Source organism: Lipotes vexillifer, unplaced genomic scaffold (genome assembly GCF_000442215.2).
Source record: "Lipotes vexillifer unplaced genomic scaffold, Lipotes_vexillifer_v1.1 scaffold717, whole genome shotgun sequence".
Classification (NCBI taxonomy): domain Eukaryota; kingdom Metazoa; phylum Chordata; class Mammalia; order Artiodactyla; family Lipotidae; genus Lipotes; species Lipotes vexillifer.
Window position 1 is genome coordinate 701,201 of NW_006798707.1, and position 12,132 is coordinate 713,332.

At 44.2% G+C, this 12,132-nt stretch overlaps 1 protein-coding gene across 2 annotated transcripts in view; it reads right to left on the reverse strand.

Moving 5' to 3' along the window:
- Positions 1–12,132, reverse strand: part of OTOF (otoferlin) — a 93,149-nt gene that overhangs the window by 74,594 nt on the left and 6,423 nt on the right. For both annotated transcript variants that reach the window (XM_007470803.1, XM_007470804.1), the window contains exon 2: positions 2,476–2,534. In XM_007470803.1, coding sequence (XP_007470865.1) covers positions 2,476–2,534 — 59 coding nt within the window. The remainder of the gene's footprint in view (positions 1–2,475; positions 2,535–12,132) is intronic.

Genomic DNA, 12,132 nt, shown 5'->3' on the forward strand with positions numbered 1-12,132 from the left:
AAGTTTTTGATAAAGTTCAACAACCTTTAATAATAAAAACTCTTAGTAAACTAGTAAGTTACATAGTAAAATCCTATTCCAGCAAGTATTTTTGATGACAAAACTTTAGATGCATTTATTCTCTTTAATATGGAGAATGCAGAAAGGACACCCACCAAAACCATTGCTGTTTAACACAGAACTAGAGATCACAGCCTATTAATACCCTATGGAAAGATAATGAAGTAAGGAGATAGGATTGGAAAGGAAGAGATAAAACATTTCTTTTTGTAGATAATGTTATCGTATACATAAAAACATAGAATCAATAGATAAACTATTAAAATGAATAAGAGGATCAATATCAAGTTCAGCAAGTTTGCCAGATAAAAGAGAGACTTAAAAAGGAAAGGAAAGCATTTCTTTATGCCAGCAATGATCACCTAAAAAATGTAATAAGATACCATTCATGATAGTAACAAAACCATAAAGCATCTAGGAAATAATCAAGAATACATAAGACTTCTATGTAGAAAACTTTAAAATCCTAGTAAAGGATGGAATAGAGGATTGAATATTATGAAGAAAATGACATCTTCCTAAGTTAATTTTTAAATTCAATAAAATTCAATCAAAATTCCATTTGGTTTTTGGAAGGACTTAATAAACTTACTTTAAAATTTATCTGGGAGAATAAAGATCCACAAATAGGCCAACTTCAAAAAAACAAAAAGAGTAAAGAACTTGCCTCATCAGATATTAAGACATTTTTTAAAAGCCATATTAATTAACACAGTGTGGTAAAGTTCAGGAACAGACAGATAGACTAAAGGAATAGAATAGAAGACTCAGACATAGACTTTAACATACAATAAATGGAAGAGATGATTGCTTGCTTTGCAAGCTGATGTGAGGAAAAATGGTTCCCTTTACAGAGAAAAATAAAACTGGACCCCTATCAAAAACCACATACAAGATAAAAGATACAACTATAAAATCAGAAGATGTAGGAAAATATATTTGTAACCAAGAGGAGTATATAGACTTCGTCAACAAAACTTGGAAACACGCCAGGATTAAGAATTTCTAGTCAATGAGGGGCACCAGGGACAAAGTTAATAGATAGATGGTAGACTGGGAGAGGATACTGCAATATCTTAAATCAACAAGGAGTGGGTATCTAGAACATACAAAGAGCTCTTGCAAATCAAGACGAAAAGACAGCTATAACAATAGGAAAAAAGGGCCAAGAATATGGACGGGGAATTTAAAGAAGAGGAACCTTTAAATGTATCTTTAAAACAACAATGAGGTATCATTGTTAGCCTGATGAGAATCAGAGAGCTGTATAACACCAGGTGTACGTGAGGACGTGGAAAGCAGGCACTGCTAGTGTCAACCATGACGGTCCTGGGTCAAATTAAGCATATGCATAGCCTATGAGCTAGCAATTCCTGGCCCTGGTGTATATCCCAGAGAAATACTTACACAAGCCCAAGGGGCATATGCATAAGAATATCCATAGCATCTCTGGGGGTGGGGAGTTGGAGGCAAGCTAGGAGTTCCTCATGGGGGGTGGGTGCACAGGCGAGATGAGTAGGGTGATTAACTCACCCTGGGTTGACCATGACTTTTCTGCTTTGAGCCCTGAAAATCTGTGTCCCAGGAACCCCCTAAATCTCAGGCAAGTCCCAGGATGGTTGGTCAACCTAATGTGTGTTGGATGTGTCCCATGGAGTACCGTAGAAACGACAGAGTAGCATAGCAATGGATGGAATTTAAAAATGGTGCTCACTGAAACAAAAGGAAATATTTAACATGACACCATGCAGGTAAACATAAATTATATGCTTATGAGATAACAATACCAATTTTGTAAGAACACACAGGAAATCAAAAGATACACACGTTAAACACATTAGAATGGTTGTACATGGAGGGAAAGAATATGGCGATAAAAGAGAATGCGTGCATCCATTCATCCCTACCTGCACACTGAAAAACAAGAGGGGATCTTGTAGGGACCAATGAGACAACATGCCATAAACGGAGGCAAATGATTTTCTCAACCCTCTGAGCCTGAGGTTCAAAAGAACAGAAACGCTTCCTGCGGAGCCACGGTGGAAGAGGTAGCCCACTAGCTCTTGGAGAGGAAGGGGTGAGGTCTGTGTGTGACTGTATTTGTTGGAAGGTGGGTTAGCCTGGCCCTCCATGTGCCCATGGAACAGGGAAGCCCCTCCAGGCCTGTTGGATGGGCCCAGCTGGCCCTTCTCTGTGCCAGACGCTCTGCACGAGGCTCTCCTCTGCAGAGGTCCCTGAGAGGGGTCCTGGGTGGAGGGGACAGGAAGGCTCCTCCCCAGCTCCCACCACTGCCTCCTCCCAGGAAGCAAGGAACTCTGGGCAGTCTTCCCCCCAGGGTGTGGGAGCAGCACACCCCCAGCAGGCGGGGAGTTGCTGGTTCCCCTCTGGGCTTGTGCTGCCCCAAGGGCATCCTACCTCTGAGAAGTCAGCCACATCCTCACAGTTCTCCAGGACCCGCGAGTAGAAGGATTGCCCTGGTGGGGAAAAGAGGGAATTATAGTCAGAACTCCCTGGACAGTAAGCTGTTTATTTAACAGCTCCCCAATTCAGTTCTTTTATATACGAATGGACAAAGGTCTCAAACCATTTAGAAGAGTGGTTATCAGTGGACAGGGCGAGGGAGAAGATATTGAAAGCAGCATGCTTTGATTTTTTCATTGTATACACGGACTTGAGTTAGACATTTTTCAATGACTGTGCCTCACGTTTGGAATTGAAAAAAGAAAGCTTTTAAATCCCCACCAGCCTAAACCGATGGACCATTCACTGAAGGGCTACCTCCAGGTTGAACTCAGTCTCATTCTGAGGGTTAGTTTGGGTTGTCACCAGAGGGCAGGCTGGGGACCCAGGAGAGGGGTGGGGGAGTACGGTGTGCTCTTCGTCCCCTGGAAACACCGGGAGATCTGTCAGGACCAGCGCCTGGCCGGGGAGGCATTGGAGTGTGTCCCCTCTGATGCTCCTTGCTGATGGGGCTCCATCCCCCTGGGAACCACTTCTCTCCTCTGGCCTTGGTGGCCTCACCTGTATAATAAGAGGGTTGGTGCAGGGGTATCCAGGGCTTGCCTGGGTTTTAGAATTTAGAAGCAAGTCCTAGTTCAGTATGAAGCTGACAAGGAGGCGGTCAGGGGTTTGATGCCAGAGTCAGGTGGACGGTAGCCAGGGACAAAACAAAACAAAACAAAAAACTAAAAAGAAAAATCTCAACGACAAATCCCAAGGCAGCCAGGGGTGGAGAGGAAAGCATGAGGGATGGTGCCTGAGCCTCTTTGAATTTTTCCCACAGGCAACATGCGATACAAATTGAGAATCAGGTGAGCATATCTGTTCACTGGGGCTTCCCCAAGGAAAGCCTGAATAATCAAAGGCCCTTTCATCCTGGAAAATGGTAATGAGCCTGGATATGGCTGTGTTCAAGCGTGTCCCGGAGTGAAACTGAGCAACACAGCCAGAGGGGAGGGAGGGAGGGAGGGAGGGATAGTCCAAGATGGTTATTACAGGGTTCAAATATGCATGAAGCCACTGGAGCTCAAACCCTCCCCTGCTTGTGTATTTCCTATAGCCTTGTTGGAAAAGATGTAAAATACTGTGAAATCAGCCATTGCAAAATTTATACATCAGGGCTCTGTTCTGAAAAGCAGTAAAAGCTAATTGCCTCAGGCCCAGGGGATTTAAATGTGGTGAATATTGTCAAACAGGATGAGCCAAATTTTACCTCTAGATATTAAAAAAAAAAAAGGTTTGCTGAAAAAAAAAATCAAATCAATGGCACAGAACGGTGGGAAGGACAACTTATTAAGAAAACAGAATGTCCTTAAGCATTTTTGGACAGCCACTTTTTAGGAGGATTTGTACAAACAGTGACAGGGATAATTCCAGTGGTCCTTTTCTATTCATTAGGGCAGAGCCAGGGGACCTCTGTCACCCCTTCCAAGTTATCAGTGGGGATTACTCACCCCATCTCTCGTTTCAAGTTCATTTCCACTTAACATCTACCCTACTCAATACCAGTCTTGTTGACATTTCAGTTCCATATTAAATGACTTTCAGACAAAACCATTTAAAATCCCAAAATCCAATCACCTTTGTTGCCACTGAGATTGAGAATAAGTCTTGAGAGAAAGGAAATAACCTGTTCCCTGCTGTGGAGAGGCTTTTGTGGACAGACTGAGCAGGAGATTAAGTGGGGAAAGTTGAACTGCATCCTTCGTTCCTTCGGAGGCTCATGGGATAGCTGAGCTCTTTGGTCTGAAATAAAGTCCTCCTTGAGCCGATAAATGAAGTTTGAATAGCAGACTCTGTGATCACACTGTAATAAGTGCCATGACATCAGATATACCCAAATGGAGGGGTGCAGAAGCCCAAAGCTTAATCGAAGTCAGTTGTATGTTGTTTTTGCCATTTTACAACATCCACACGGCTACTACTCCCCTAAATGACGTTCTTGTCTCATAATGCAGGATGGAGTGCTAGCTTTCATGTGATGTGACTTAAGGGTACAAAACGTCCCTATCTGCACCAAACAGCTCTCTCTTCCAGACAGTTTACCTTGCTAGAGCCAGACCTTGAGAACTGGCAGGCGTATAGGGACTAGGCTGTGAGCCGGTGTGCATTCGTTCATTCCCACACACAAGAGGGTCTTCTATTTCTGCTGGGTCAGCACAGCCATTTGGCTGTGGAGGATGGTGGGTCAGCAGTTGTACAAAGATAATTCGAATTGGGATGCTGCCTGAAGAATCTTATTACGATCCAGAAGGGGGACAGGTCAGGCATGTAAAAGGCTAGTACATAAGGCAAAATTTGGTCGTTGGCATGCAAAACAAGTATAAATAAATTGAGGAGAAAGAGAAGTGACCTCAACTTAGCAGATCAAAGAAGGTGTTATAGAGCCATGGGCATTTACAGTGGAAGTTCGGATGGAATCTAGAAATGCAGAGACACTGGGGGGAAGAGAGAGAGACGACAGGACATCAGGCAGAGAAAGGTGTGAGCAAAGGTTTGAAAGGATGAAGCAGAGAATGGAGCCCGGAAGGAGTGGGACACAGGACAAGTGTGTTCTGATGGTGAAGGGAAGAATGAAAAGTGCCTCCCCTCGGGGAGCAGCCCCCCGAAGGAAGACCTGGACTGGGGGGTTCTAAGAGGGCACAGGGTGGGGGAAGTGGACCATTAAGGGGAAAGACAGTGTCCTGAGGACAAGCTTCAGGGACATGATGGTTTTGCCCAGGACCTAGCCCTCTGGGCTATATCAGTACCTGACATTACTCTTTTCCTAGTATGAGCTGAGAAATAGCGCAAAGCACCCTGCTTGTGACTCAGACCCGTCACTATTATTTCTTTGCGTTATTTAACATTAGCCAGACCTCACTGTCTGCAGTGCCTGGGATGGCCTGTATGGAGGGTGGCCTGGTAATCACCCGTTCCCTGCTGCAATGCTGTGACGTCCCCAGCATCTGCTCTCCCCCTGTTCCTCCACAGCACCTCAAGAGGGTGGCCCTGCAGTTTTCATTCCCCCCCAGTTCCAATCAGCCTGTTCCTTTTCAAAGGCCAATTACTCCCACAGGTGTGGGGAAGCAGGGCCCAGGCATCCCTGTGTGCAGAAAAAAAACCAGGCTTACTCAGGTTTGGGGCCTGATGTTGCGGCTGAGGCTGGGAGGCCTGGAGCTGGCTATTCTATCCCCGGGGTCTCAGAGTCATCGTCTCTAAACTGGCGGCAATTATCCTGGACGAGCCTACATCCTGGAACCACTGTGAGTGTCAGCAAGAGACTGTGAAAGTCTGAGTAAAGCATCAAGCCCCTTACAAGCACAAGGGGCCACAGGACAGTGGTTAAGCCTTGTGGGCCCAGCTGCCTGAGTTCAAAACCCAGCTCTATCACTTGCTGGCCTTGTGCTGTTGAAAAAGTTAACTGGTCTTTGTGTTAGTTTCCTCATCCATAAAATGGAGAAAATGATAGTGCTTACACACCTGGTACATAGCTCATTACCCAACTGAAAGATGGCTATTATTCTAGTAAAGAGTCCTGTTTTTTCTTTTGACATTTAAGTTGTGTCTTAAATATAAAAATGGTTTCCTCTATTACGGATCACATTTTGTAGCTTATTTTTAGTAGTATATAATCAGGAACAATTTTCTACCTCATCTTGTATAATATTTTTCAAAGTTTAGTTATTTTACGTATGATTAGCTCTTTTTTTAACCAGGTAAAATTTACATTCACAGATCTTAAGTGCACAACTCAGTGAGTTTTGATAAATGCATATACTGTACTTGTGTAACCACCATACAATCAAGACATGTCAATCAAGAACATTCCTGGGCTTCCCTGGTGGCGCAGTGGTTAAGAATTCACCTGCCAATGCAGGGGACACGGGTTCAAGCCCTGGTCCGGGAAGATCCCACATGCCACGGAGCAGCTAAGCCTGTGCACCACAACTACTGAGCCTGCGCTCTAGAGCCTGTGAGCCACAACTACTGAGCCCACGTGTCACAACTACTGAAGCCCCCACACCTAGAGCCTGTGCTCTGTGGCAAGAGAAGCCACTGCAATGAGAAGTTCGTGCACCACAACGAAGAGTAGCCCCCACTCGCCGCAACTAAAGAAAGCCCGCACAGCAAAGAAGACCCAACGCAGCCAAAAATAAATAAATAAAACTTTAAAAAAAGAACATTCCTATTCCTCAAGATGTTCCCTCATCCCCCACTTTCCATAAGTCTCTACCCCTCATAGGTAAACCACTGCTCTGATTTCTAACTCTTGATTTTAAACTTTGTGTAAATGGTGGTATCATACAGAATGTACTTTTATGTATCTGGCTTCTTGCAGTCAATGTAATGCTTTTGTGGTTCATCTACATGGTTGTATATATCAGTAATTCATTTAATTGCATTGTTGAACAATTTCTGTTGTATGAATAGACTGCAACTTGTTGATCCATTTTCTTGTTCATACTTTTGGGATTGCTTTCATTGTCAGGCTGTTGCGAGTAAAGATGCTGTGCACATTCTTGCAAAAGTTTTTTTGTTGACCTATCATTTCATTTCTTTTGAGGAAATACCTAAAAGCAGAATCACTGGCTCATAGCATAGGTGTATGTTTAACTTTAGAAGAAACTGTAAAACGCTTTTCCAAAGTGATTATACTATTTTACAATCCTATCCACAATGTAAAAGAAATGTTCTATATCCTCGCCAACACTTGGTTATTGTCAGACTTTTACGTTTCAGTGCATGTGATGTATTTCATTTTGGTTTTTGAGTTTCATTTCTCTGATGACTAACGATGTTGGTCACATTTTCATGTGTTTATTGGCCACTTTTATATCTATATCATGAGCAAGGCAAGGTTGTCCACTCCCACCTCATTTTTTTTTTTTTTTTTTTTTTTTTGCGGTACGCGGGCCTCTCACTGTCGTGGCCTCTCCCGTTGCAGAGCAACAGGCTCCAGATGCACAGGCTCAGCGGCCATGGCTCACGGGCCCAGCCACTCCGCGGCATGTGCGATCTTCCCGGACCGGGGCACGAACCCGCGTCCTCTGCATCGGCAGGCGGACTCTCAACCACTGCGCCACCAGGGAAGCCCCCACCTCATGTTTTATACAACATTGCACTGGAGTTCTAGCCAGTCAGTATTTTTTCAATTTTAAACTAACCTTGCATTCCTGGGATAAAACTCACTTGTCATGATGTGTTACCCCTTTCATATATTGCTACTCAACTGACTAATATTTTGGTAAGGATTTTTACATCTTTGTTCATGAGGGATATTGAGCTCTAATTTTCTTTTTGTATAAGGTCTTTATCAGATTATGGTATCATAAAATGAATTATGAAGTGTTCTTCTCCATTTTCTGAGAGTTTGTATAAGATAGCATTATCTCTCCCTTAAATATTTTCTAGAATTGACCAGTGAAGCTGCCTAGACCTGAAGTTTTCTTTACGGAAAAGCAGTTTATCACTACCACCGCCGCCATCATCATCATCACTATCATCGTTATTACAAACCTGATTTCTTTAATAGATACTGGGTTCTTCAGATTTTCCATTTCTTTTTGTGTCAGTTTTGGTCAGTTGTTTTTCAAGGGATTCATTCCTTTCATCTGTGCTGTAGAAATATAAAATTATTCGTAATATTCCCTCAGTTTCCTTTTAATGTAACGATATCCCCTCTTTCAGTCCTGATATTGGTAATTTGTGTGTTCTTGTTTTTTCTTGTTCAGTCTTGCTGCACTTTACCGATTTTATTAATTTTTTTTTAAAGAAAAAACTTTTGGCTTTGTTAGTTTTCTCTGTTGTTTGTTTTCTATTTCTTTCTTTTTATTATCCTTGGATTTAATATTTTAGATTGTATTTATTTTTATTTATTGAAACATAATTCACAAACCATAAAGTTCACCCACTTAAAGTGTGTATGATTCAGTGAGTTTTAGTATATTCACAAGGTTGTGCAACCATCATCACTAATTCCAGAATATTTTCATCACCTCAAATGAAACCCCATACTCATTAGCAGTCACTCCCTATTCTCTCCTTCCAGCCCCTGGCAACAACTAATCCATTTTCTGTCTCTATAGATTTTTCTATTCTGGGCTTTTCATACAAATGGAATCATATGATATGTGGTTTTTGTGCCTGGCTTATTACACTTAGCCTAATGTTTAGGATTTGGGTTGAATTTTCTTTTCTTTTTCTTTTTCTTTGGCTGCGTTGCTTCTTCGTTGCTGTGCAAGGGCTTTCTCTAGTTGCGGTGAGCAAGTGCTACTTATTTGTTGCAGTGCGCAGGCTTCTCATTGCAGTGGCTTCTCTCATTGCAAAGCACGGGCTCTAGGCGTGCGGGCTTCAGTAGCTGTGGCATGAGGGATCAGTAGTTGTGGCACACAGGCTTAGTTGCTCCGTGGCATGTGGGATCTTCCCAGACCAGGGCTCGAATCTGTGTCCCCTGCATGGCAGGCGGATTCTTAACCACTGCACCACCAGGGAAGTCCCTACTTTGCTTTTCTTTCAGCAGCTTCTTAAGGCAGAAACCTAGATCATTGATTGTAGGCATTTTTCTTTTCTGCTATAAGTATTTAAAACTAAATGTTGATATGTAGTATTTTCATTAACATCCAGTCAGAAAGGTTTTATAATTTTGCTTTTGTTTTCTCTTTGACCTTAGGTTATTTAGAAGAGTATTGTTTAATTTCCAAATATTTGGAGCTTTTAAAGATCTCTTATTGTTATTCATTTCTAATTGAATTCCAGTGGGGTCAGAGAATATACTCTGTAAGATGTCAGTCTTTTGAAATGTATTGAGACTTGTTTAATTACCCAGCATATGGTCTGTCTTGATAAGTGTTCCATGTGCATATGAGAAGAATGTGTATTTTTCAGTTTTGGGGTGAAATGTTCTAGAAATGCCAATTAGGACAATGTGGTTGGTGATGTTGTCAAATCTTCTATGTCCCTAATGATTTTATTGTTTAGTTGTTTGTGATTCTCTCTTGTAATAACACTTTTTTCCCCTGTGAGGAACACATGCTATTCAATTTTATAATGACAGTTGATGGGACAGTAGAATGAAGAAATTCAATTCAAAAAGAGTTGTCCAGGAAAACAGCTATTCCTTAAGTTCCTTAAACAGTGTGCTCTCCAAACATCACCAGCCACTCAGAGATCCAGATTTGGGTTCTGTAGAGTCACTGGGCATCCCACAAGGGAGGCTGTCCCTTCCTTTTCCCCCACTTCTCAGCTAGACGGAGGCCCCATCTATCTCTCATCTGTTGTTTTCCACAAATCTTATTCAAATATCATTTCTTACCTCCACTCACTTATTTCCTCTTCCCTCACCCTGGTAACACCCAGGGACACAGCAGAAACTCAGGCTTAGGTGAGGGATTCATCTGAGAGGCAGGGCCAGGGCAGGGATTATGAACTCCATCTCTCTGGCTCAGCTCAAACCTTTACTTCCTTTCAGGTGCTGCCTCAAAATGATTTTGCCGTGTAACTAACTGATGACTCTGTGTCTCATCTTTCAGACCCAGGCACTGAGGCAAGAGACAGTGTGATGTTTCCCCTCGAGCCTAGGAGAGCACGAGCCACACTCTCAGCAGCGGTTGCATCTTAGGTTCTCCCCCTTTGTGACAGATGGAGGAGCTTGTGGTCTCAGTGATCCATGAGCTGTGCAGAGTACCTCCTCCATGTCAGGCACTGGGAATATAATGAAGCATGATGGGAGTGTGACTCTTTTTACATCCTTAAATGGGGTAAAAACGTATTGTTAAAACTGCAGTCCTGACTTTATCTTAAGCCTTGGCTTTTCAAAAAAAATCCAGCGAGTGAAAACTGACTTCCAGCTAAGTTGATGAGCCCTGCTGTTTTGAAAAATAAAATAGAAGCAAAGACTGTTGAGCCAGCCTCTCAGGGGTGGATGAGTCCAGGTAGGAAGCAGACAAGAGGCCAAAGGTAAAAATGATCATGTGATATTCTCTGTCTCAGGAGACCTTTCTGGAGCCGTCAGTGGAAGAAACAGATCACTGCCGGGTGCTGCCGGGCTCAGGGGCTGCAGGGTCCCCCGCTGCTAACTGCATGGCCGCTCCTGCCACACCTGCAGGCCACGCTGCTTCCTGTTGCTTCTGTTTCAGATCTGCTCTGTGCCAGGCACTGTGCTGGTCCCAGGGAACCTGGTGAGGTGCCTGCCCTGGAGGAGCCCACCTGGATGGTGATGGCTCCAGGTGATTTTCACCCTATCACCTCCACGTCTGGCAGAATGTGGGGTGTCAGCAACTGGCAGGAGTCCAAAGGAGAACTCCTGCCCCCCACCAGGTCCCTGGGTCCATGGGATCCCCAGGGTCACAATCTACTCTCTTTCTGTCTCTCTAGGAAGCTGCAGCATGAGGGGCCCTAATTAGAATAATCCTTACATTTTACAGGACTTTACAGTTTGTAGAGCCTTTCATGTATATCAACTTTTTCATTTGATCCAAAGCAGCCCCGTAAGAACCAGGCATACGTCGCTTTCTCCTAGGTCTTCACTTGCCACCTGGACTCCCAAACCACTGGATTCCAACAACTTTTCTGGGTCCTCAGGGTACCAAGGCAAATTTCGGGCTTCCTGGGGGACACTCTTACTAGAATGAGCTGCAGGCAGGCCCATCCCCTTTGCGCCCCCCGAAACCTGCTCTTCCTTGTATGCTCCCTGGCGTTACTGGTGGTCTCACTGTCCACCCGGGCACTCAAGTAGGAAATCCAGCGGCACCCTCGTCCTGCCTTCTTGCTGACTCCCAATCCCAGGGCTGCCTCCTCCTCTGAACGGATGTCACCCCTTCTCTTCAAACCCACAGCCCCCCTTTTGAGGCAGAACCCTCTGCCTGTACCACTGCCCCTCCCTGGGCTCCTGGCCTGAGGTCCTGACCTCCAGATCCCCAAATCGGATCTTCCCACCCTATCCTCTTGCCAAGAGCTTTGGTGACTCCCACTCAACTACAAGGCAAATTCAAACTCCAGAGTGTGACACTGAAGACCCTCTGTGCTTGAGCCCAGCCTCCCCTCCACCCCATTCCTACCCCAGGCCCTGTCAGCACTCCCTATTCCCCAAGCCCTTGACATGGCTCCACACCATCACATGTGTACTGATAGCAGCCCCTCTGCCTGGAATGGGGCCTTTCATGAGTTTTGTCTCTGCCAAAATGTTATCCTCTCTCAAGGGTGTTTAAATATCAGCCCATCCCCTGCTCAGTAAGATCTCCTCTCTGGGCCTGCGCACTTTTCCAGCTTCATCTCGTTGACTCACCCGCTCAGGGAAGTTCTGGAGCTCCTGGTCTGAGTGGGCTTCTCTTGCCTCATGCTGCCTTGCACCTGTACCTCTCTTTCCAGAACACTCATCCCACTCACAGTGACTTGTGCAATGACTGTCTTCCCCTTGAGGGCAGGGACCTTGTCTGTCTCATTGACTGCTGTCACCCCATTGCCTGGAATAGCACTTAGCTCATAACTGGTCCTTGATGAATATTATACCTGGATGAATGAAGGAGTGAATGAATGATTAAATACTTGACTTACAAAACACATTAAAATACAGCTTTTAATGAATTGGGAAAG